The sequence below is a fragment of the Electrona antarctica genome, assembly GCF_951216825.1.
Source record: "Electrona antarctica genome assembly, chromosome: 1".
In the NCBI taxonomy this organism is placed as follows: Eukaryota; Metazoa; Chordata; class Actinopteri; order Myctophiformes; family Myctophidae; genus Electrona; species Electrona antarctica.
Genome location: NC_136806.1, coordinates 22,123,696 through 22,149,443, shown reverse-complemented (window position 1 = coordinate 22,149,443; position 25,748 = coordinate 22,123,696). Strand labels below are relative to the sequence as shown.

General features: G+C 44.0%; 1 protein-coding gene across 2 annotated transcripts; it reads right to left on the bottom strand.

The window, feature by feature from the left end:
* LOC306912321 (uncharacterized protein) lies at positions 1 to 24,284 on the bottom strand. 2 transcript variants are annotated; one of them, XM_079488461.1, is made up of 18 exons: positions 24,048 to 24,284; positions 22,124 to 22,667; positions 21,528 to 21,724; positions 20,763 to 20,866; positions 20,027 to 20,130; positions 18,649 to 18,913; positions 16,519 to 16,712; positions 16,262 to 16,387; positions 15,064 to 15,192; positions 13,075 to 13,197; positions 12,222 to 12,357; positions 8,318 to 9,810; positions 7,121 to 7,633; positions 6,303 to 6,685; positions 6,078 to 6,180; positions 5,202 to 5,763; positions 4,298 to 4,441; positions 1 to 1,855 (listed from the first exon to the last, which is right to left on the bottom strand). In XM_079488461.1, exons 2-17 carry the CDS (start codon positions 22,283 to 22,285, stop codon positions 4,320 to 4,322), a joined length of 4,716 nt encoding a protein of 1,571 aa, XP_079344587.1. In that variant the 5' UTR covers positions 22,286 to 22,667; positions 24,048 to 24,284; the 3' UTR covers positions 1 to 1,855; positions 4,298 to 4,319. The 2 variants fall into 2 exon arrangements, with proteins under 2 accessions (XP_079344587.1, XP_079344586.1); XM_079488460.1 differs by having other exon boundaries at positions 2 to 1,863.
* Positions 24,285 to 25,748: the final 1,464 nt, after the last annotated feature.

Sequence of the window (25,748 nt, the reverse complement as noted above, 5' to 3'; positions counted from 1 at the left end):
ATGTTAGAAAATAAATATATGGAAATGATAATCTTCTGATTAATCAAACATAATCATAAATTATTATTATATTACAATACCTTGATCATCATTTAGCTTTCATTGTCAGTCAGTAGTTAAACTGTGCTTATGTGTGTCATCAGCTGCCTGAAACAGTTGAAAATATAATACATGAAATGGAGAATATCTAAAACTCTTTGTAACACTTCTAAAAAAAAAAAAAAAAGAAAAAACGGACAAAACTTTTAAAAAGACGAGTCAGTCAAATTCCGAGCTAACCATTTTTATTCTGCCAACATGAAGCTACATTCACATAAACAAGTTTTAAACAGGGGAAGATATTCAGTGGTGTGACGAGTCCTCCTAACAGTCACGCTGATGGACTACAAATCCCAGCCAGCGATATGAAGGCAATTAAGGGGAGAAGTGGGGGGTTGGTCCAGGTCAACATGACGAATGCCAACGACATCATATCAAATCAGTGACTGTAATGACTGTCCCCATTACTTCAAATGATATCCCAACCTATAGTCAGTAAACACATCACATGTGATAAATTAAAATCCTCTACTCCTTTAAAAACTATCATATAACATTTTACTTTGATACTTTCAAAGATGCTGCTCTGTTCCAATAGTATGGCAGTGCAAAGAGGAAAATGTAATTGTAAATATATATATCTAGCTCAAAATGTGTCGGCTGCCAAGAGAAACTCTCAGTTGTATTATTATTAGGACACTTAGTCTGCACACAAAAGTGCATGTACTTCAATTTAACACTGATCTACAAATCACTGCATGTTGGCTACTGTCTGAACTAAACTAAACTAAACTAAAATAATAATAATAACATCACTCAAACATATTATATCTGGTCCAAAAGACAGATGAAAAAGCTATATACTCTATTCAAAAATAAAGCTTCACACATTTAGTTGTCATTCAAATCAGGGGCAATACATTAAATTCAGAGAAAAGCCAAGTCATGTGTGCTTGTGAGTGTCAAGAGTGAGAGAACAGCAAAGGAGGAGAGGATAGAGAGAGAAAGAGGGAAGAGGGAAACATAGAGAAGGCAGAATGGATCACCATACATGGAGCGGAAACCAAGGGACGTTCGATTGAGTCATGCACGCATGCTTTCCCTGTCTCTAGCTAGTCTACAGTACCTCTCTCCCCACATGAAACAGTAAGAGAGATAACATACGTGTTCAAAGACATCTCACATATCCACTGCCCCTACACAAACAAAATACACTACAAATTATTGTAAACGACGTGCTCTGCACACAAACACATTCAAGCGTTCATAAATAATGAGTCTCAACAAAACATTCATTCATTTTCTTGGCAACAGGTTGATTTAAACAAAAGCATAAAATTAAGCCACTTAGTTCAGTATAGCAAAACTAGACTGATGGGCTAAATCTGTGGGATATAGGCTCTAAAAACAACAACAGAAGAACTAAAATTAAACCCATTTGAAATGTGGATTTGGGATCAGCTTATACATACGGGTATATCACAAAACATCTAAGCTCTACCTCTTAAAAGATATGAGTTGGTGTCAAGTCATTGCATTCAAAATAACAACTCAATCTCCCAATGGCTATCAGAAGACAAACTCAACACAATTATTAGTTATTCTAGTTTCCCTTTGAGGCGTTTCATGGAGCTGGAACAGTGCAGACACAACAATCCAAAGTTGGTCTTGCTGGCCAGGTTACATGAGACACACCACAGTTCCTGGATCAGTGCAGCGGATGCAGAGGTTTAGGCAGTGTAGTGCATCTTAAAGTGTTGCTGGTGACTTAACGTGTGCCTTTGGTGACGTACCAGAGGAGTCGGATCTGATTGATCTCTGGATCTGTTGGGAACCAGCACAAATCATACTGAACATGAAGGCATTCCAGGTTGGGAACCAGCACAAATCATACTGTACATGAAGGCATTCCAGGTTGGGAACCTGCACAAATCATACTGTACATGAAGGCATTCCAGGTTGGGAACCAGCACAAATCATACTGAACATGAAGGCATTCCAGGTTGGGAACCAGCACAAATCATACTGTACATGAAGGCATTCCAGGTTGGGAACCAGCACAAATCATACTGAACATGAAGGCATTCCAGGTTGGGAACCAGCACAAATCATACTGAACATGAAGGCATTCCATGTTGGGAACCAGCACAAATCATACTGAACATGAAGGCATTCCAGGTTGGGAACCAGCACAAATCATACTGTACATGAAGGAATTCCAGGTTGGGAACCAGCACAAATCATACTGTACATGAAGGCATTCCTTGTGTAACCCTGAGGTCCCTGTCCCCACCCACCATTGTGGTCCCTGACAAACCCCCACCCCCCCATTGTTGCCCTGCCTGTGGAGGGTGTAGTAAGTAAGCCTTGTCGAGCCACGAGGCCCATAGGGCAGGAGCCTATCTCCTGTTTCTGTAGCGTGAGTCAGCTTGATGTACAAGTACATCCCCTCGACATGACGCTAGTAGCCTAGTACAGTATGTTGCAGGGACTTATCCACAATCCAACCCTGATGCTGAGTGCCAAGCAGGGAGGCACTGGGTCCCATTTTTCAGTCTTTGGTATGACCCGGTCAGGGATCGAACCCCGACCTCCCATTCTCAGGGCAGACACTCTAAACACATGGCCACTGTGCTGGTGAGGGTGTAGACCAGGGGTCTTCAACAGGGGGTCCGGGGCCCCTAGGGGGTCCTCAGTGTTACTAAAGGGGGGCCATCAAATGTTTGTGCGACAGGATACTTTATTATTTTTACATTAACCACTTGAACCCTAGCATCCATATTCTGAGAACTTTAACCACAAATATAAGATCTACAAGCTCAGAACACATCGCACGGTGTGAGCTTGTAGATCGGCTATTCTCGGCAAAGAGGTTTGGTGTGACAAAAGAGAAGACCAAGTACAGAGTATAAGGTCATGTTTACTATTACTAAGTATTGACAGTTTAAGTGGTTAAATGTCAGAAAACACCATACACATTAACATGAATCCGCAGTACTTTAGTTTAGACAGTTTTTGGTTTAGACTAGTCATTGGTTAGACCAGTCATTAGTCCTACAACTACAGCCTAACCCTCACCCTAAACCTAACCTCCCACGGGGCAGCACACCTAAACCTAACCTTAACCCATGTCTAACCAATGACTAGTCTAAACTAAGTATGCACCCCCATGAATCCAACATCGAAGTGCACTCAAACAGTATATGACGCCATCTATGAAATCTAGGAAAAACCTGCAACACAATAATTGTATACAATATGTAGTGGAGGGGCCTGGCCTGCTTCATCTCTCTCTCAGCTAGGGGGTCCTTGGCCTGGAAAACGTTGAAGAATCCTGGTGTAGCCAGCCATTCAGTTGCATAAAAAAAAATGTGGCCCCCTGGAGTAGACAACCACAAGACTCCTCTGATACACTTACACCAAATATTCTAATACCATCTTGTGGACTTCACACAACTTACATGGAGGCCTTTAAATACGTGGCCTCAAAACCTCTAGGTTGAACTCTGCTAATAAACAAACTGCAACCATTTACATTATGTGATTGTCTACACGATTGTCACATATTTCAGCAGGTCACCAATTTCACTGCAACACCACCATGCTGGAGTGACCGAGTGTGAGTGAGCGAGTGGCCAAGATTTCGGGGGTATTGAAATTTGGCCATCAGGTCACCAGCTGCTTCTTTTCACAAGACAGCAAGAGGTTTCAGCAGGACAGTGTAACGCAGGGAGGTTCGCCAGGGTTCCCCACCTTCTGGAACACTTAGAAAGTGCACCGTCCAACCAGCAGCGGGTACTGGTGCGGAGCCAAGGACATGGTTCCTCGCCAACTTCCCATCCACAAACACTGGCAAGCATGTTCATTGAAGTGCCCTGCCAAGCCATAGGCACAGCTGCTGGGAATCTCTGTATGTGAATGTTTTACCACCATGTCACCTCAGATAACTTGTGTTATATAAAAAGATATTCATTGAGAGTCTACTATAAAAGCCTTTGGACACCAAACACATTTGTTTGACTGTTAATTGTATTATAGTATTTTCCGAAACAATTGTTGAAGAGGTGCAGCTTTTGGATGAGCCACTAAAACGAATCATATTCTCCCTCACCAAATTAGCATGAATCCAAATAAATATTCTGTTATACATTTCATTTTGATGAGCAAAAAAAAGGGAGTTATCTGCTGATTGAACTAACTTGGTGACTGTTTTCAGTGGCATGAAGAGAACATGAAATATAACACGGATCTAGTGTACCTGGATTTGGTGGACCTGAGGTCTAATCAGTCTCTTCACACTGGAGTTGTTCCTTCTGAGGGAGCGGTACAGCAGCTGTCCCCAACAAACCCCTTCTCACAATGTAGGGACAGTGGGAGGCTCCACTGGGGATGTCTGCGAAACCTACCGAAGAGAAAGTGAGAAAACAAAATACGGGTCAGGATATAGTGAGAGAATGGAGGATGTGCAAGAGACAAAAAAATTGAAATAAATAAGAGACAGTGCAACAAAGTACATGAAGTATACAGAGGATGAATTAAGAAATAATGTGGGGATAAAACCATAGTGGTGACATGTCCCCGTTAAGATTCCAGTATGTTATACTGACTGGCAGCCAAACCATATATTGAAATGGCTGCATTTGTAACCTACGTTAAAAGAGGATAAAAGGACAACTTTATATTTTTTTCTACCAAGGTTCATGTTTTAGGTTGTTATTAGAGAAAGTAAAATCTGAGTGTTATTTTATTTTTCATTTGCTGCTTTTTCATTTTAGCGATTTTAGACAAAAATAATAATTTACATATTGAGCCTACGACACAGTATGGCATCCACCAGTTTAGTAAAAATAGCTAAAATCACTAAAACGAAAGAAAGCAGCAAATGAAAAAAATTAATTAACACTCATCTTTTACTCTCTCTAATAACAATAACCTAAAACATGAAAAAAAGTTTTCCTTTAATTTGACTTTATCATTTATAATATTTGTTAATCCTCGTATTGTTCCACTAATACCTCAATACTTTGTCATACTGTGTCATAATTTATTAGAATTACAAACCTTCGCCCTCCTCACAGTTTTTGGCCAACTTTATTCACCCCAGAGTTTTAACTACCAAAATCATTCACCAATCTTTACCAACAAAGGACTGCCAAACACACCTTTCATAACAACCTCGGGCAGGCCATAGGGTTCGTACTCTGTGTCGTCAAAGGCGGCCGACAGCTGGCAGCGGCTGCGGCGGATGCGTTCTGCCAGGCGGGCGGGGTCAGCCGGGATGGGGAAGGAGCCAGAAAACAGCATCTTGTCTCCAAACCCCACGGGCACTGGGATGGGAGAGATCGGCGGAGATGCTGTCGACTCCTCAAACTCCTCTATCTCCTCTCCTTCGGTCTGCGTGTATGCATGCTGGAGTTCCGACACTGCAGAGACGCTGGTGGGATTCATCTCGTGTTCCGTCTGTGTGCAGACGCTCTTCGTCTTGCCGAGACCCTCACTCTCGGAGTCCTCCTGGCTCAAGTGACTGGTAACGAGGGTCCTGGACGCGTTCACTCGGGTCTCTGGGGCCTGTTTGTGGCTCTCCGAGGTTACATGGGTGTCTTTGGCGACGTGCTGCTGTCGGCTGTTGTTGTTGGATATTTTTTGGATGACTTCAGCTTTCTCCTTGCATTGTCGCTCTTTGGTCTGTGAGTGTTTTACATTCATGTTTTCTTTCTCAGAATCCTGGAGAAAGAGAATTATTTAAGGCCACATTTAATCCAGTTATTCAGATAAATAATGTGCATTGGTAGAAACCTAATAATACAGAGATCGTCATTCATTAGCCTCAAAATGTGACGGAACCTTTCATAGAATTCTGGCAACTAGTGTTTTCAGTGCTGTAAAAGTGACATGTGACATTTGCATATGATTTTTCTTCTTTTGTTTACCATTGACAAATACATCTTAAATGTTCTAAATATGAATGTTTATCCTTATTTATATATCATAAATATAAAAGTAATGGCAATAAAACAGAGGAGTCAATAATGAGTCACCCCATGATCATCCATGACAGGCTGCATGAAGTCCTGAGGTGCTGAGGTCTTCCTTTTATGCTGGACAACAGTCATTGTTTCAGGATAGTTACTGTGCTGTAGTCTGTTGGTGGAACAAGAACATTATTTATTCAAAAAGGAGAGAAATACATATCAGTACACTAACTCTGGTAAGAACATGCATTATGCTATTAAGGTTGAGTGTATGTAGTGCACGCGTGTTACCTGGAACCCAGGGTGCGGCCCTGCATTCTGTTAGACGAGCAGGACAGGAGGAGCTCATCCTCTCTGATTAGCGTCACAGTGCTGGGCCTCTGGGGGACACCAGGGGCAGCCGGGTATTTAGGACCAAGCACAGGAGCTTCATCCTGGGCATGAGCGGCTGGAACAACAAGAGCCTGGCTCTCTCTCCGAGTCTGCGGCTGCTGCTGGGTTGACTGGACCAAAGTCTGCCTGAGAGCAGAGGTTTGGTCCAGGATGTGTGGCTGACTGAGCGTCTGGTCAAGGCTTGGAACAGGCTGGGAGGTTAGCCTCCACACAGCCAACTCCTCAGCCTGCCTCTGGTTCTCCTCAGAGAGAACCTGTAGCTCTGTCTGCAGTGCCTCCATCTGGACATGAGGGAAATTACACATTATACTAATGAATGATTAGCATTTATTAAGGGTACTATATGTATGAAATACATATATTAAAATCAAATCAAATCAAATCAAATCAAATCAAATCAAATCAAATCAAATCAAATCAAATCAAATCAAATCAAATCAAATCAAATCAAATAATAGTAGATGTATATGTATATGTAATAATAGTATATGTATGAAATATTGTACATTACGATTATATAAATAAGGAAAATCCATTATTAACCCATTGAAGACCTGAGGCCAATTCTACAAACCCTCTAAACCAGTAAATCTAAAATGACAGACTTTGTGAACTGTTCAAAACATCATTAATTACATCCGTCTACGACGCCTAAAACAGGACATTTCACTGAGAGCATGTGCATTGTTACTCTGCGTCTCTCAACTGAACCCTACCTGCTGCTGTAGGACCTGAGGCTGAGAAATGCTTCTTGACACTTCTTCAGCCGCAATCTCACTCTCCTCATCTTCTGCACGTCTTTCTCTCTTCGTGATGACATCACTCAACACATTGGCGGAGTGCACCATTTCCTTGACTGGACAGGAAGCAACATCCTTTCCTGGACTTCTGGTCTTCTTCAGATCTGAATAACCCTGGCCCCTGCTAGCGGATAACGCGTCACGGGGGACGTTTGTCAACTCCTCCGAGTGGTTAAATCTGGTGACTTCCTTCTCATGCTTCTTCTCCCCACAGCCTTCTGCTGTCATTCTCTCTCCCTCTTTTGTTCCCGTCCTCTCCTCGTCTTCTCTCTGTGCCCTGAGTGTTGCCATCTCCTGTCGGCAGCGCAGTAGTTCCTCTTCTTGGCTGCGGAGGGCGCCCTCCTTCTCCTGCAGCTCTGCCAGCAGGTCTGTGATGTGCCGACTCTGCCTGTCGAAGGCCATGGTTAGCTGCTGCGTCTGACATGTCACCTGTTGAGGGGTTGCAGTGGGGATATGGGGAGAGATATGGAGAGAGAGAGGGGCAGTGAGAAAGAAAAGAACTGGAAGACTTCAATAAATGTTTTCTAATAGAAATTGCCTCTCTGCCAAATGCACTGCCGTAGTTCAGTGGCCTTGTGGTTATAGTGTCCACTGTCTGTCCTGAGACTGGGAGGTTGTGGTTCAATACCCCACCGAGTCATATCAACCCAAAACTATAAAAACAGTACACTCTGCCTCCCTGCGTGGCACTCCGCATCAAAGGTTGGATAGGGGTAAGTCCCTGCAACATACTATCATAGAATCATGTCCAGGGCTAACCATCTACATCAAGCTGCCTCACGCTACAAACAGGGCCATGTTTGTTTCCAAGGCTCCACTTAATAAGCCCCAAGAGGCCGTGGTTTACAGTGATATTAGAACATTTAGGGCACTATTCGGCACATTTTAAAACAATTCGTTTGCCACAGTGATACTGATGTTATGCTACTGTAGGTGTGTGTTTAATGTTTATAGAACATTTTACAAAGTCTTCAAACATTGCCCAGCCAATCACAATGAAGCACCAGAACAATCTGTTGCATGATATTCAATACATTATCGATCACATAATCTTGTATATTGTGTACATTATAGTTTGAAGAAACTAATTAAATCTCATCCCATGTCATCTACCTGGCTCTGCATGGTCTCCAACTTGGCCTGGCACTGCTTGGCCCGCACAACCTCTCTGATCTTCTCTTCACGCAGACACTCTACCTCCTTGGCCAGGTCACAAGAAGCAGACTCAGGCGTCTGGAGGCCCATGGGAACCTCCTCCTGGTCTGGGGTACCAGAACCCTGCACATGCTTTCTTACAGTGGTGTCTTCCAGCACAGTTTGCTCCTCAGTTCTCGAGTCGCCCTGGATGAGATCTGCCACCCTGGAAAAGTCTGCATTGCGCCGATTGACGGACTCGCAGAAGAGGCGGTGCTGCTCTGGGGAGGGGAGGAGCTCTTCATCGAGGCTGATGACATTGGAGTTAAGCTCGTCGCTGTGGAGACACAGATATGTCAGAGGGCTGTTGGCTTCTGGAAGCTTCTTTTCATCCGGCAGCTCTTTCTTGCCACGACTCTTCAGCTCCCCCAACTCGGCTTCCAGCTCCGCAAGCTTGAGGCTCAAGTCCAGCTTTCCCTCCCTGCCCGCCGTCATCATCCTCTTCCTCTCCTCTTCCTCCCTCTCCCTCTCATCCCGTTCTAAGGCCAGCTGGGCCTTCACCTCGGCCAGCTGCTTCTTGAGCTGAACATTCAGATCCATCATTTCACTCTCCCTGTCTTCCAGAGCCCTCTCCTTCGCCTCATCGAACTCCCCTCTCGTCATCGTCTCTTGCGCCTCCCTCTCCCTCTTCACTTCTGACTCCAGAGCAGCCAGAGCCCTCCTTAAGCTTTCCGTCTCTGCCCTCATAGACTCCTGCTCTGTCTTCCTCTGCTTCTCCTGCTCCTCTTTCTCCCCGGCTTGGCTGGCGTGTTTGCGGCTGAGCTGTTTAAGTCGCGTCCTGGCTTCGGTCTCTGCCCGGCGCTGGCTCTCCAGGTCCTCCAGGCGTTTCTGGAGCTCTTCACGAGCGTCACAGAGCTCTGAACGTAGTGAGGCGTTCTCCGTCCGCAGGTCGGCTTCAGCTGTGGTCAAGGCGTGCTCGTTGGGTCTGAGAGTGGTTGACCCTACCGGGGAGAACATTGGTTGAGATTCATGGTCACAGTCCATAGAGGAAGCAGCAGGGGTGTTAAAAGCAACAACGTCGAGTTTGGAGAGTGTCTCAGTCCCGGAGCCGTCGCACCGCATTGCGTCACCTTCATTGTTGGTACTCTTCCACTCCTCATCACCGTCTTCCTCCCTAGCGTTCCCTCTCCCTTCTCGACTCTGCAACCTTTCAGAGCCTTGGGAGCTGAAGGCGGTGAGGTGCTCTGAGTCGATTCCTTCCCCAGGCTCTCGGTCACTGGGATACTTTGTTGAAACCTGCTCCTCCTCCTCCACCCCTCCGGCCCGCTCGTCTCGGGAGGTGCTGCTAGCGGGACGCTGCTTGGTGGAAGCCAGGGGTCGGGGTTGGTGGTTTGAGGTGTAGGGCTGAGAGGGGTAGCTCGGTCCAATGGAGGTAAACTGGACGGGGGGCAACGGGGTGGCTGCCTTCTGCTCTGGAATTTAAATGATATGAAAAAGAAAAATACAATACAAAGTCTTATTGAGTCTTATAACAAACTTTGTTTTCAAACATTCAATATTAAATATTATGGAACAGCTAGAGTGTAGGGATGGGGGGAAATATTCAACTTTGAAACCGATGAAAACCTATCCTGTCCACCATGGTTTGCCAACTTGAACAACACGGTTGTCTATGAGATGCACGAGGCTGTCGGCTGCTCAAAGGGCGTGCCTGTCTTGTTTTCCATTTTCACTATATTTATATTTTAATTGATCAAACTATCTAACATTAATACGTAACGCTAAATTAAATTTAAAACAAGAAATGATGACATTCGTCATATTATTACCAGCAGCTTTTATAGCTGCACCCCATTCGACAGTAAAAAAAAATCTACAAGTTCCCAACATGTGAAGATATGAATAGGATGCAGGGTGAGCTTGTAGATATAGGCTATTTTAACTATTTTATGTATTTTTGATTATTATATATTTTGTAAAGGAATGGTTTTGGTCATACAAGGTTTTCACCTGACAGCAATATATCTGACTGTATCAGTATCAGTCAGTTTGACCAGATTGCATTCAAATTGGCTACTATGAGTATGAGGTTTCCACTTGACAGAACGCAGTTGGTTTGATTGACACCCGAACACATTGACATGTCCATCTTTCCTAAAACGAGTCTAAAATGTTGTAGAGTTATGGGTCCATTTGCAGGCTTGGCAGGTCTAAAGAAGTCCTGCGGTAGCCTGCGTGGGGGTCCGCGGGTAGAGGCTGTGGGCTGTGGAGGTCCCTGAGGAGTTCAGCGCGGGGTGGAGGGGGTCCGCGGAAGTATACGTGGGAGTCCGTGAGTACAGTCACTGAGACTCAAATGTGTTACTGTCTGTTACCCATTAAATCAGCGAGTCTGCTGCCACGTTTTAGCGGCGCTCCGCTGTTATTTGCCCCCTCAATGTCGTAACTGTTGTATTAACACATTGAGAGCCCACGCTTAACTGCCCAAAATCACTTTCACCTAGAAAATCCATTCACATTTTTTATAATTCAGCTGACTGTGGAGACACATGCTGGAACTTTTTACTTTGAAATGTTTTATAGTTTCTGAGTTATTTAATTTAAACGCCAAATGCATTCTCAATGGCGAAAAAAACAAACTTTGGCACCACGTGTTAAAAAAAAAAAAAAAAAAGTGTTTTGATTTTTCTGATTTTTTTTAATAAAAAAAATAATACAAAAAAAAAAAAAAAAAAAAACTTTTTTTTTTTTTTTTTTTTTCCAAGACGTCCACAGACGTCTTGGGCTATGCACGTTGCGCAATACCCAGGACGTCCACAGACGTCTTGGGCACAAGATGTGTTAAGTTGGCTCTGGGACAGGTTGAAGCCAGTGCGATCATGGCTAATGGCTGGGAAGGTGACTCACAGTGCGTCGCATTGGAAATGGCCAGTGCGAACTGTGTAATAGTAATACTTAGGCACAAATCAACTATTGTCGAAGAACAATATTGATGTAACTAAGAGATTCGCTGAGTGAGCTATATTTTATATACAGAGATTTAGAAGGAATAAGCAAAAGCGTGATGAGGAAATTCCTCCTCCGAGACACACCGCTGTGAGTCGAGATGACACTTTGTGGAGTGGGCGGTGGCTTCCAGGCGTGCGTGTGTGTGTGTGTGTGTGTGTGTGTGTGTGTGTGTGTGCGTGTGTGTGCGTGCGCATGTGTGTGTGTGTATGTGAGCCAATGGAGAGTGGCTGCAATGTTGCCAGGTCCGCAAATTATAAGCGAGTTGGAGTGTGTGTAAGTAACCAGGCAAGCAACTGTGAGGGCCAAATCAAGTGTGGCTGGAAATATGCGGACTTGGCAACCCACTCTTCAGCAACTAGCAGTGTGAACTATAGCGGTGTCAGTCTACCGGTCGCATGTTTCCCATCCAAACATTAACCAGCCGCTTTTCAAGCTGCTGGTAAAAAAAAACACGTAGTCATTGATAGTCAGTTGATTATTCATTTTTAAATAATATTTCCAGCCTGGGCCTCTGGGGTTTTGAAGTTAGGTTTAGGTATAATTTCTGTAGGCATAGTGTTTGTGAGCTTAGGTTTCTGCATAGTTTTAGTGAAGTTAAATGTTAGGGTTTAGACACAATCAATGGTGAAACACCAATGAAAGAGGGAGTCCCAGGCCTTGCCCTGCCTGCTCCAAGTCTGCAGACCAGCAGGGGTCAGCATTTGACTGAGGCTGCATTGTGAACGAGAGGACAAGAATATAAAAGAAAAGGCCATGTGTAATGCAATCACCCTGGCTTTATTATGGCCAACAGATGTCTATCAGACCGTTATGAAATCAATAATTAATCACACATGGCACTCGGACCACACCCGTCCATCTCTTTCCTCATTGTCACCTTGCAGTTCTTTGAGGAGGTGCAGGGCGTCGGCCCGCTCCTCTGCCAGCCTCCGCCCCTCCTCCTCCAGAGCTCTCTCTCTCCTCTTGCTCTGCTCCAGGCTCGCTGCCGCGCCCTCCGCCTCCCGCACTGCCTCCTAACACACCAGGAAGTGGTGAAGGAAATTCAGTCAAAACTGAAGTTAAGGACAACACAACAGTTGAAATGATAAATAATTAAGTGCCAGGATTGGCGGACTGGTAATGAAATCTCCTTCATGTGTGGTTCATAAATTATGACAATGCTACAATGATCCTCGAACATCACTGCTATCAAATGCTTGGTAAAGAAAGATCTTCATATTCAACCACTAGGCCAGAGGGCGCCCCGAAGCTGACCGAATTTGACAAAATAATGTCTTTCAGGGCGTGGCTATAGGATAAATAAATGCATGATTGGTCCCACTACTGCTGTTTTATCAGCTTACATATTCTTTAATAATGTTGGCTGTATCATTTATTGTATATAGTTATTAACTCTATAAACACTAGAATTACATTACGTTAAAACTGTTACACTAAGAAAGGAGAGGAGATCCGCACACCACTCTCCTTTCTTATTTTTTGGATCCTGCACCCGTTAAAATGTGTGGATGAGCATCTCTTGACCAAAACTGTTACACTAACCATAAAGCTATCACTTGACTTGGTAATTATCTTCAAAGTGACATATGGCAGGGGACAGATTCATAAGCTGTTAAAAAATTCAGATAATGTATTATGTGCCCACTGCTTAGGTAATGAATAATTAACAGACATGTCTAGACCTACAGTCACATATGGCTAGTTCATTTGAGTGGTATTGTGTGTGTTACCGTCAGTTTGGCTTGTGTCTGTGCATCTTTCCTTTGGCTTTCTTTTAGCTCCCCTTCTGTCCACTTCAGTTTATCTTTGAGAGTTTCAATCTCTTTTTCCAACGCTTGCTTCTGAAGAGACACCTGGTAGACAGACAGACAGACAGACAGACAGACAGACAGACAGACAGACAGACAGACAGACAGACAGACAGACAGAGCAGGGAGGGGTGAAAGATATCGTTCAGTACATGGGGCGCGGTTAGAGTGTAAATTATGAACATGGAGGGACAATCCTGGAGTAATAGAAGTCATAAATAAACTAATAAAGCCATGTTTGTTTTTAAGACAATCAGAACAAAAGGAAATGATCAGGGAAGGAGAGGTGGAGGGCTGGAAGGAAGCAATGAAACTAGGGATGTCCCGTTCACGTTTTTTGCTCCCGATCCGATTCTGATCATTTGATTTTGAGAAATGCAGATACCGATTTTTATATATCTACTGTACCATGAGATCCATCTAATGCACCCTCTACCACTCTGGGAACAACTCAGCAGCTTTAACTAGGTTAAGCCAACACGTTACCAGGTCTATTCTGTCTGGCCTAGGGCAATATTTCAATATTATATCAATATCAAAAAATGTTACATTTTATCCCACAATTTGTGTAACCCAGACAGCACCACCGACTATGCCACCCCCCATGTTAGATTTAGTCCATATCACCCAGCTCTGGTGGTTTGCATAGAAAGGTCATTCATACTGTACACACATTACCTCATGGCTTGTAATGCATGAATATTCATGACAAGGCAACTGAATAAGCCAATATAACTTTAACAGACATAAACAACATACAGATTTGACCTGACTTTGAAACTACACTGTCCTTCTAGGATTTATGAGATTACTTTCCTCCTGAGAAAAATTAAAATGTTTATTTGAAATTGTAGAAGTGTGAGGACTACTCACTGCCTACATAAACAGTACCTCCCAATGTATGAATGAATGAACCATTGTAAAGCGCTTTGAGCACTTGGAAAAGCGCTATAAAAATGCAATTCATTAAAATGCAATTCATTATTTTAAAACACAAATACAACATATCTTTATTTCAAGTTGTGAACTGGGTCACAAGAAATGCATGCATACCATCAGCCAGCAAACATTAGTTTGCTTTTCCAAGTTTTCTACTGGATTCAACACAATCTGTGGCTTTTTTGTGCTGATGTGTGTACAAGGCTGTATCACACCAAACAAGATAATAAAATATAAACGTCTGGTTCCAGTTAAGATTGACACAGACATTGTGGGCAGACTGAATAGCCATTGTTTAAAATGTAATCTCTGTGAGCAGCTGGTCTGGTTTATGAATGGAAGTCATTGAAATAGTCAACCTGGCAGGTATCAACTAGTAGGTTACTACGTTTGCATTTGAATCCTGATCAAACTTGTATAATTACCTCTTAAAAACAATACAGCACAATTCTGTGACACACACACACACAAACGCACGCGCACACATGCAATACCCCCACGCCACCCTCATGCCTTCATGCCTTCCTTCATAAGAATGCTGACTCCAGCAGTCACACACACGTTAACAGAGATGTGTTGATTTCATCCTCCCATAACCATGTTTTTCTGCACTGTCAAACACAGTCACACAGTTATTACCTTTGCTGTTCAACCCTTCCACTGGGAAGAAACCAAGAGAAGAGGAGGAGAGAATAGGGAAAGAAAACACAGAAAGCAAGAGAGTGAAACAGCAGGCGAGAAAGAAAAAAGAAAACAGCAAAGCAAGGTCGAGGAGGAAGCGTGGGAGAGAAAGTAACATTAGTTCATCGACCTCTGGAGTAAATAATAGAAGACAGAGAGAGAGAGAGAGAGAGAGAGAGAGAGATAAGGAGAGGCAGGAAATAACTGGGAAACAGAGAGGATGTGTACACTGCCAATGCTGATGCAAATTAATAAAATCACATCACTGTACTGTACTGTACTGTTCTCTACCTTCTCCGCCTGGACCTGCAGTGCATTGTGGAGCGTCCTGGCCTGTTGAATCTCCTGGTTGAATTTATTCAATTCCTGCTGATGTTGCTTCTCCAGACTCTGTCTCTCCTTCTGGAGTTCCAACAAGTCCTGACATACAAAATCCATGCACACATGCACATGCACACACACACACACACACACACACAAATACGCATACACTTAATCGATATGCAAACTCGTTATTAGTCAATATTGCTTTGATGCTGTATGTCTTGACTCTGTATGTGATAGTTACTGCCCTGTAGATGTGGATCTTCTACACTGAAACATGAGGTACCATTATGTTTAGCCCCTCTCCTCATCTTCCCATACCCACTAGGGTTGGGACTCTGAACCGGGTCTGTTTCAGACACGGTTCCAAGATTGCGGGTCCGGAGCCGGTTCCATCGTTTTTTTATGAACGGTTCCGCAAACGGTTCTCATCAGTCTTCAATTGGCTACGCTGTGTCTGTGCATGCATGCAAGCAGCTATGGTGACGTCACCCCACCTAAATGAGTGTGTGGGGTGGATACGCCAACTGGTCTTGGATCAGTAGTATGCATGCAAACTTCAAGCGAGACGGTCAGGCGGAGAGTCGGAGACGAGTGTAGGCTATTAGCGAAAACAGCAGCATGTCGAACATCCAAGATATAGTCAAAGGAACGGCTGCACTTGCCTTGGCTCGAGTTTTGCTCGCTCAAAAAAAGCGTGTGCCTGCAGAATACACTCTGAATTAATTCGTATGCCTAGTTCGGTCTCCAAACCCAAAGCCCGACAAAATACGTGTCCAATTGGACTCGCCCAAGTTGAAATAATAGTGTTGTATAGTTATTTTTGCTTTAGTAATCACGCCAGGGAATCACTTTATTATAAGTAGAAATTCTACAAATTATTATTATTATTACAATTTTCATTCTACTGTAGAATGAATGAAAATATTATTATTAATAATAACATATATAGGAACCGTTAAGAGAACCGGACTCGTTAAGATGGACCCGGAACCGTTAAAAACCTAACGAGTCCCAACCCTTTATCCACCCGTCTATCCACCATCATCTCAACATGCATTTCTCATTATAGCTCATCTGTTCTGCCCTTTTCACTCTCACTCCAGTGACTCCACCCTTCTGTTCCCACCACCTGTCTGTCTGTCTGTCTGTCTGTCTGTCTCACCCTCTGCTGTTGTTTCTCCAGGTCCTTGACACGTTGTTGGTTTTGAAGTCGGCAGCTCTCAGCGTTCTGTCTCTGACACTTTAGCTCCTCCTGAAGCTGTCTCAGCCTCTGCTCTGCCCCAGACGCCTGGGCACACGCACACACACACACAAACGCACACAAATAAGGTGTGAGGTTATGCTGAAGCCAACCTCAAAAAAAAAAATGGTGATAGTGCATTTGATGTATATGCATGGTTCTTGTGTGTCTGGTGGTACCCGCTCGCTCTCCTGTGCCATGCGTGTGTGTGTCAGGCTGAGCTGGTCGTGGGCTTTCCGCAGGCTTTGCTCGCCGGCAGACACCTCCGTCCTGCTCTGGCCCAACTGGGCCTGTGCCTCCATCAGCCTCGAGGCCTCCGCCCTCAACTCGGCCTCCAAAGCCCCCACGCGGCTTTGCAGCTCCGACATGGACGCTGGCGGACACAGAGGCAAGTCAGGGTTCCATTAGACGAGTCGTCAATACAGATCACTGGGCAGTGTGAGCAGAGCATATACATATTAAATATTCAAGGCTAAATTGATCCTATAAAAGCATATTCCCATGGTGATGTTCCCTCTGGATATACTGAACATCTGTTGCAAACCTGAAACCAAAGGCTCTCTTGGTGGTATCATCGATCAGGACACACACATTGTCCTAGGTTTCTTTCATTGCCACCTTCTTCAATTGTTTTACCATTACATTAGTGGTGTTTTATTTGTAGTTTTGTACTTACATATTTTACTTTGCGATTACTGGTCCATTTTAATCTGTTAACCACATTAACCCTGGGATCCCCATTTTTTTTCAATTAGCTAATACAGGCGATCGATAGGCTCATAGATTGTTATTAGCTATTTATGCTATTTGTCATATGACGTTAAGTATATCAGTCTTAAGTGTTAAGTGTGTTTCATTGACGAGTCTGACATAACACAGTAGCAGTAGCGGACAGTTACAGAAATGGGGTCAATCAGTTCATAATGACTGCCCAATTGACAGCCACAGTTCCTATGTGCAAATGCAAAGCTGCAGGCTAGGGGTCATTGTGTTGCCTATGCCTACCCCTCACCTTCCACTGTGGGCTTTCTCCACACAAGGCCTGTTGGTATATTTCAAGTAGTTGCTCAGATGCTTCCAAAGCCAGTAACTGGGTTTTGTTTTTAATCAACAGCCAAGCCAATGATGATCCTAATTTCCACCACAAATTGTCAGTGTCGAAATCATTCATAAGTCTTGTCTGAACGAGGTCCTGGTTGAAAGCAGATGGTTGTGGCTTTACATTAGCTACCGCTCAGCAACCATGACCTTGTCTGTACTGGCAGACGGTTAACACTAGCAGCTGTGTACTGACTTAGTATAGTACAGTAGTAACTAGTACAGTGTCACCTCACAGTGAACAGGGAGACAATTGAAGGATTCTGTCTGACTCTGAACACATGACACACGGAAACAATGTCCTTATAGTCATTGACTCAAAAGATATACAGCCACTGTCAAACATGCAAACTGGCACAAAAACACACAGAGCCAACAAGCAAAGTAAACAGTGACCCTCCCCTCTCCCTGCTGCTCACCCGCAGCTAAAAGGAAGGATTTATTGGTTCAGATCGAATTGTACCCTTCCTGCTCTGAGCTACTGTGTCTGTGTCACACACACACACACACACACACACACACACACACACACACACACACACACACACACACACACACACACACACACACACACACACACACACACACACACACACACACACACACACACACAGTAGCAAGCCTGAGAGCAAGCGGAATAATGTTTAGATGAGCCTTTGGTTTTTAAACATCCTATTAGGGAACAACACGTGTTACCTGGACACAGGCTGGATACAGTGGAAACTAGAAAATGTGCTCAGTACTGTGGGTCACAACAACCAGGTAGAAGCTTGTTTATAAGTTATTGTGGTGCTTCTGTCACCATGTCCGCTTTTGTTCAATAGAACTTCATGATGCATTAGCCTACACTCAGTGGTCCCTGGAGCTTGACAACCAAGCGGTGGGACCAGTTTATCAGATCTCTCTGTCCAGAAGTGTACTGTGCCTTTTTGCGATGTGGCACACCTAGGCTACTACCACGTCCCCTTTTGGCTAATCAGTGTAAAAAGTTAATCAGTTCTAAGTTTTGTGCAAATTTGTTCATAACTGCCTGAGATATCATGCCAACAGGCAGACAGAGAGAAGTGGACAAAAACATGACCTCCTTGGCAGGGCAGAGGTACTCATTAAGTAAGGGTCACATGGTGTGTTATTTGATACGTGAATGCAAACAAGCCAAAACTAGACAGGTTTTAGCAGCCATTGCTGTATCCAAGCTGCCATTCACTCACTTTCCGTTTCTTTACTGCTGCTCTCCGCTACCCCACAAGCCACCTGTTCCAGCTGCACCCGACTGATGACTTCAGCATGGGGTGTCTGGGGGGAGGGGGCGCTTCGTCCCCTAGCAACCCGCCTTGAGTCATCGCGTTCCCATGGAAACACAGACGAGGGACTGGCGAAGACATCCGTTTGGTCCGACCGGTGGCGGAGGGGCGTATTCTTGTTCTGTTGTCGTTGGAGTGAGGATGTGGGAGTGTCCGAATACTGGAGTTGTTGCTGAAGACAGACAAAGAGACAGAAATGTGATTTAGTTATTAAGTTACATCCCTAACCCATTACCCTAAACACAAGCAACCACACAGTTAATAATAGTCTCTAGTTGCCTCCCACTCATCAGCCAGGGCTAGAGTTCTCAATCTCTGCCCGAACCCGACCCGTCGGGCCGGGCTGAGCCTTGGTTTTTTTTTATATAATTTTATTATAACAAAAATAACAATTTTGTTGTTTGTGTAATGTATTTATTTAATATGAAGAGGGCTGAGCTGGTGAATGTTGGCGATTCACTTTTACAGTTTAGGCTATACTATTATGCGACTGAACTGGTGGAGGAGGAGGCGATGATCAGCAGCAGCGCACCAGAAAATAAATAGAACTGTGGTTGTTGAACTTGCTACCGCTGGCTGGCCTCTGGTTTGCCAACCAAATGAGCTGCTTAGTGCTCAGCATCAACTATATAACTTAAGTTAACATGCCATATGCTTAAATGTTTTATAAGACCATCGATTCATCCGCAATAGCTCGTTTTGGAAACGTCAGGGCTCGTTGAACCCAGCTGGGTGCGTTGAATTTAGGTCCAGTCACGCAGGGTTCGCGTTTAGGGTAAACGCGCAAGAAAAGCCTGGTGTAGCTTGGCCGTTAGGCAATTGGCACCGGGTGAAAAATCGTGGGATATATATAAAAACATTATCCATTTGTAACTCAGAGTGTCAGAAGTTTTCACTGTCCAAAGAAAACAATAACGCACATCTTCTGCTTCTTGGTGCTGAGCCAAACTGCAAAAATAGAATCATGAAAAACACGACGGTGGCGCGCAACTCACTTTTAAATGCTCAAAATCTTTATTTATGTCAAACAGCCATAAATACAAATTTGCGAGCCACAGTTTTGTTTTTCAGGATTTTTTTATTGTCCAAGTGTATTTATGACATCCTGAATGCTCAAATTACAGAGTCGGTTTCACACAGAGCTGTTTGAATCTAATCCTACAACTCCCATTTCTAGAGCTCACAGTTTGCAAAACCACACGGGCGGGACACCACCAGTCGAGGCTTAAAACTGCTTTAGTGAGACCGGCGTGGTGTCGGCTGGCACACATTAGTAGTCACTCACCCTGACGTCTCTCCCCCCTCCTCTGTGCCCTGGATGGTCCTCGTTCCCACCTCCTGAAGGACTCTCGCCTCCTCTGTGCCCTGGATGCTCCTCCTTCACACCTCCTGAAGGACAAAAGCACAACATTTGGGTTGAGTTCCGTTCCACGACTGACGACCAACACCCAGAACCATGAGAAACAATACAGCTGGAGCGCTTGTGGTCTACTGTGTTCTAATAACAAAACAGGAAGCAGAGAGCACTGCACTGTAATCCCTAGAGAAAGACAGAGATTGGGGTAGGGAGAGAGAGGGGGGGTGAGAGAGAGAGAGAGAAAAAGACAGACAGACAGAGTCTATGAGTCTATGATCAAAGGGATATGGACAGAGTGTGATGAGGAAAGGGTGACTGAGAATTGGGAAATAAATGTATGACATCTCTGCTGGCTTCAGAATAGTTTTCCAGTATAAAGCTACAATCCAGCACCACGCGAAATTGAATGTTGTTTTAACCAATCTCCAATATGGTAGACTATTTGGATATAACCAGCATATGCAGTGGTTTGAGGTGCTCTTCCAACTATACTCCTAAGTCCTACTGTTACCCGTTACCTATCCACTGTGTGCCACTGCCTTCTAGAAAGTCCTACAAAGCTACAAAAACAATAATACATTTGAACCCTGCATACACAAAAATAAGCAGTGTGAAATGGGCACACAGATTCAGTCATGGAACCAGAGTGTACAGAGAGCCGTACCATTGCGTTCCCACGGCGAGGCCATGTTCCAACATGGTGTGGAGAACAAGCTGGAGTCTGCTGGCCGGTTGCTGTTCTGCAGCTTCTCCAGCTCCACCTCCAACCTGGGAGGAGAGAGAGAAAGAGTCAGACATGGAGAGAGGGAGCCAGGGATGGAAGAAGATAAACAATTGGAGAAAGGGTGACAGGAACAGGGACAGATAGACAGGGAGGGAGACAGGGTTAGAATAGAAACGGAAACATGGATACGGCGGGTGGAGTTGGATGGATGTGTGTGGTGTTGTTGTGAAAGGGGCATCAGAAGGAAGTGGAGCGGTTAGGAGTGTTTGGTGAATGAGGCAATTTGTGATGTTACTAGATGACACCGCCCATTTTTGGGCTGCAATGTTTTGATCCATATTATTTCCTTGCACGCTCTGTGTCTCAATTTGTTTGTATTGTATTATTCTTGGTTGTTATTTTACCATTTTGAGAAAAATGAAAAAAGTAATAGTTCAAATAACCGATCTACAAGCTCACAATGTGTCGATGTAGATCGGCTAGTTGAACAATTAGAAAATGTTTTTCAAAATAGTAAAAAAAAAAAGGCAAAGAAGTTTAGGTATAATGGATAAGACACTGACAAAAATAGGGCCATTATTGTTCATCATCATCATTTTATCTTGTTATTGTAAAGCACTTTGTAACCCGTTTTTTCTTAAAGCTCTTTAGAAATAAAGCGTATTATTATTATCAACATGAATATTATTTCCCCACCATGCTGACCTTTTGACCTCCTGTGTGAGGTTGTGGGTGAGGGTGCGGGCAGACTCCAGCTGCCCCTCCAGAGAGCACACCAGAGCCTGCTTGGTTTGCGCCTCTTGAGACAGCCGCTCTGACGCATGCGCCGCTGCCTGCGACTCCGCATACGCCAGCTTCATCTCCCTCTGCACAACTTGCAGCTCCCCGCGTGTCTCCTCATGCTGGACAGAGGGGGGAAGGAGAGAAGACGACAGGCTAAGCTAATGTTCCTTCCTAAAACGTCTCTCATTTCCTGACCTATGGTGACTCAAACACCAAAAAGGTTTATTTCTGGAAGCCTATTGGGAAGTAGGCTTGTTGAGTATGCATACCCTGTAGCTGGCGGTTACGACCCGGCCTAGGACAAAAAGTGGACTCCCTCCTCCCCAATCCCCAAATAAAACCCCTCAACACCAGTTTTACATGTTGGAAAATGTTAAATATAAATGTATAAACAATCTCTGTAGAACAAGCCGAGCGGAACTACTGTGGTAAAATCCTCAAGGGTTAATTTATCTGTATCTAACTGTCAGCATTAAATTAACAGTATGTACAGTATGTACCAATGGCAGCAGTACTACCTTGATAGTCTGTTTGTTGAGGGTAGCCTGTGTGTTGTCCAATTGAATCTGCCTCTGTTTGTTCTCTCTGGACAGTCTCTCCTGTTGGACCTGGAGGTCCTTCACTTTCTGCAGAGCTCGACCAGAGAGCCCCACAGTCCAGTCCTCTTCGGCCCAACTCATCTCTCCCTCTGCCTGGGCGGCTCCACTCCACCTCAGCTACCAACCACCCTCTGCCAGCGTGGGAAACCAACACCAGTCCCAAAACTGGCTATATTTTAGCTGCTATATATTTTTTCCCCCTACTGTTCAAGCCAGTTTGGCTGGTAAGCAAATACACTCTCTTATTCAATTTTTGTTGTTGTTGTTGATGTTTGGAATTCACAAACTACTAGCTGTTGGAATGTGTTAGTTCCATGTTCTGCTCCCAGGCAACAGGTGAAATGATATAGTCACCACTGCCACTGGAACTAGCAGCTGGAGGAGGGAAAAAGCCAAAACCACCCCCGGGATTCCAGCTGTCAAGAAGAAGGGGCGAGCAGTACTGTCAACCAGGAAGCATAGTCTGCAACAAGTAATAAAAAGGGCAGTGGTGTTAAGTAAGGTGCAGGTCACCGTCGTCAGCATGCTCGTGTTAGTGTGTATGCAATCACATACCACATTAATCTGACATACACTTCATAAGATGTGTGTGCACAGTGTGTTGTGAAAGGGAATTCATGCACTCAATGCACTGCCTCAGTCCTGTCTGTGTGTGCTAGCTGCTGCAAGCCTTGTAAAGTCCTGTCTTCTACTGTGTTGTGTTACTTAGAGGCTTTGGTCCCCTAAGACAGTTGGTTGCTAGCTCTGTGCTGCTGTGACTCACTGTTTTCCAAGCAGACCGCCTGCCAGTTTCCAAGCATGTTTCAAGTTGAAAATAGCTAAACCCATGCACGTACGCACACACGCACGTACGCACACACACACTATATAAATGTTAAAAATTAACTTGCTGAGACTACATCTAATTTTATTTTGACAGGTGTTTTAATATAGAACACACTCTTTTGGAGGCATGTGTAAATGTAAAAAGACAAACACACATACAGCCGACTCACTGTAAGCACTGGACCACACACACACACACACACACACACACACACACACACACACACACAGTATTGTGTGCTGCTATACTACTGTAGTAAATATAAATATTTAAGAATGAAGAAAAGCCTGATTCGAAGTTTCGAACCCGAGGAGGAAAACATGGATTCGTGTTTTGACGTGTACTCTAGCCTCAAGGCTATAAACCCGTCTTATGTTATAGCTTGGATTGGGCCGTGCGTTGTCATTGTTCACACATTATGTCATGCTTTACTGCCTGTTCACACAGACGTCACGGAGGTAAAGTCAAAACAACCTGACATGCCAACTCCTGTCCTGCAGTTACAACTACGACTTCATAATATACACATTTACATTTAGTGCCGGGTACAGACTGTACACTACAGTGATGTTCTAACGTTGCGTTAACACACATTTAACGTGTTCGGGTGCATGTCAGATATAGCCTAACTAAGCCATAACGTTAAAAGTTAATACATATAAGTAGCCATCACCACAGCAGATCTGTGACAGCTGTCTGTGGATCATCATTGAGATATTTTCTATCTACTACAGCGCCTCTGCTTTCTAGAACTGACTGCCATGGCAGATCTGATCACGCGGTTCAGTCAGAAGCTTCAAAAAGTAACAACAATACAACATATATTATAACCATTAGATATTAGGTGAAATTATATTGTCAGTCAGTTATATAGGGGAGGGGGAGTCACCTGGCTTTGAAAAAAGGAGGGAGGAAAAAACGTTTTGATCACTGGGTAATGTTTGGAGTAGCTATTTTCAGCACGTTAAATGTCAGAGAGCGCGCCCATGCTAGAAAAGCCCACTACCCCACACTTACCATTCACTCCCCGAGCGGACACTGGGATATGAAAGATGATGATGTTGGTAGACTAGTGGTGAACATGGTTCAATGTATACACGTTTACTTAATAATAATACCTTAATTAAAGCTAGCGACCGATATGGCGACAGTTTTCCTATCAGAACAAGCCGCCCGCCTGGCCTGACAACAACGCCACACACAAAAGTCAGTCCGTTTGGCACGAGGCGGGGCGGGGGCTGGTGACGTAGTGAGGAGGGGGATTGTTTGGGAAAAGAAAAGTTGGTCCATGGGTAGATTCTATCTATATCCCATAGCCTGTAAGGACGCTTACGCCGTGATTGGCTGAGTTTGTAAAGCAACAGCTGATCAAATAATAAAATATGTTTATTTTCCGAGATTAAATAATTGAAATAATTCTAGTAAGTCTAGTTTAAATATTTAATATGTTCATGTTCATATTCATCAACTGAGTAGGTTGTGGCATCATTTTTACTTTTTTTAACAGTGTAGGCCTAGCCTTCTGTACTGTTTCAAAATACTGCTAATAATGTCCCTGTCCCTGACCCTCTGTCTCTCTCTCTGGCCTGACGCCAGTGTGTAGAGTGCATGGAGTGCACAGGAGATGCTCTCTGACATTCGCCCCTCCGGGCCATGGGATGAAGTTTTTCAGAGGCGTGAACTGACGACCTCTAGTGATAGAGAAATGATACTTCCATAACCTCGCCCACCAGGCTTTCCACCACCTCGGAGAATACTACCAGCAGTGCTTGATTGGAATGGATCGTTTAACAAAAACAATAAGAAACAATAAGAAAAACAAAAAAGATACCACATTTATTCCAGCAGTGGAAAGTTACATTAATTTACTTGACTGTATCACTGTGATCGTGCCTAGCCCCGGTCCCAGCCTTACTTATTTGCAAAGAGAAAATCGTAGATCGATCGTCCCCTGATGGGTGCCAGAATGATTGTGAAGTTGTGAACAATCAGAGAACCCATTTTGTTTTAAATAAATAAATGCGTGCGTGCGTGTACATGCGTGTACATGTGTGTATATAGTCATGAAGCCCTAACCTACATCACATGTACAGCAGTGCCATACTGAAATAACAGTAGTAGGCATATGGCGTAAATCTGACTTACAGTGCCACCTTGTGGCTGAAACTTGGACAAGCACAATAAATCTACCTAGAAAATTACCTGGGCACTTTAAAAGAGGCTAACCAAATAAAATGCTGGAGCACTCTGGGTCTGTACGTTTTTATTAATTTGCAGATTTGCAGGGGGTGACTGATTTCGACCACCGTCTTCCTCAGAGTCAAACCGCTGGTCACCCCAGAAAATGTATGAAACGTGCAGACCCATGTAGTCGAGAGTGCCCAGGTATTTACCGTATTTTATTTGCCTAGTGTCTTTTGAAGTGCCCAGGTAATTTTCTTTTTAATATTAATTTTGTCCCACTGAACTGAGCCCTTCTACCCACAACTTGGCTGAAGCGATTTGGACTTCTCTTTCTGACAATTAAAGGTATATTCAGTGATTTCACAAATATCACTTATTTTTTTGTATTGTTGTGATAATCCTCCGACTTGCAACTTTGCTGGAACTAGAGATTCAAGTTGTTTTATCCACATATTCGTATAATGGAAAGTGAGTGGGCATGGACATTTCTATGTAACTCCCATTAAAAGATGGCAATTACCTGACCTGTTCCAC

Excerpts from the sequence above, each read along its gene's own strand:
- LOC306912321 (XM_079488461.1), bottom strand. The coding sequence starts at position 22,285 with ATGAGTTGGGCCGAAGAGGACTGGACTGTGGGGCTCTCTGGTCGAGCT. Across the intron at positions 20,867-21,527 it reads CTCACACAGGAGGTCAAAAG|GTTGGAGGTGGAGCTGGAGA; the intron begins GTCAGCATGGTG and ends CTCTCCTCCCAG. Across the intron at positions 6,181-6,302 it reads GGCCGCACCCTGGGTTCCAG|ACTACAGCACAGTAACTATC; the intron begins GTAACACGCGTG and ends TTCCACCAACAG.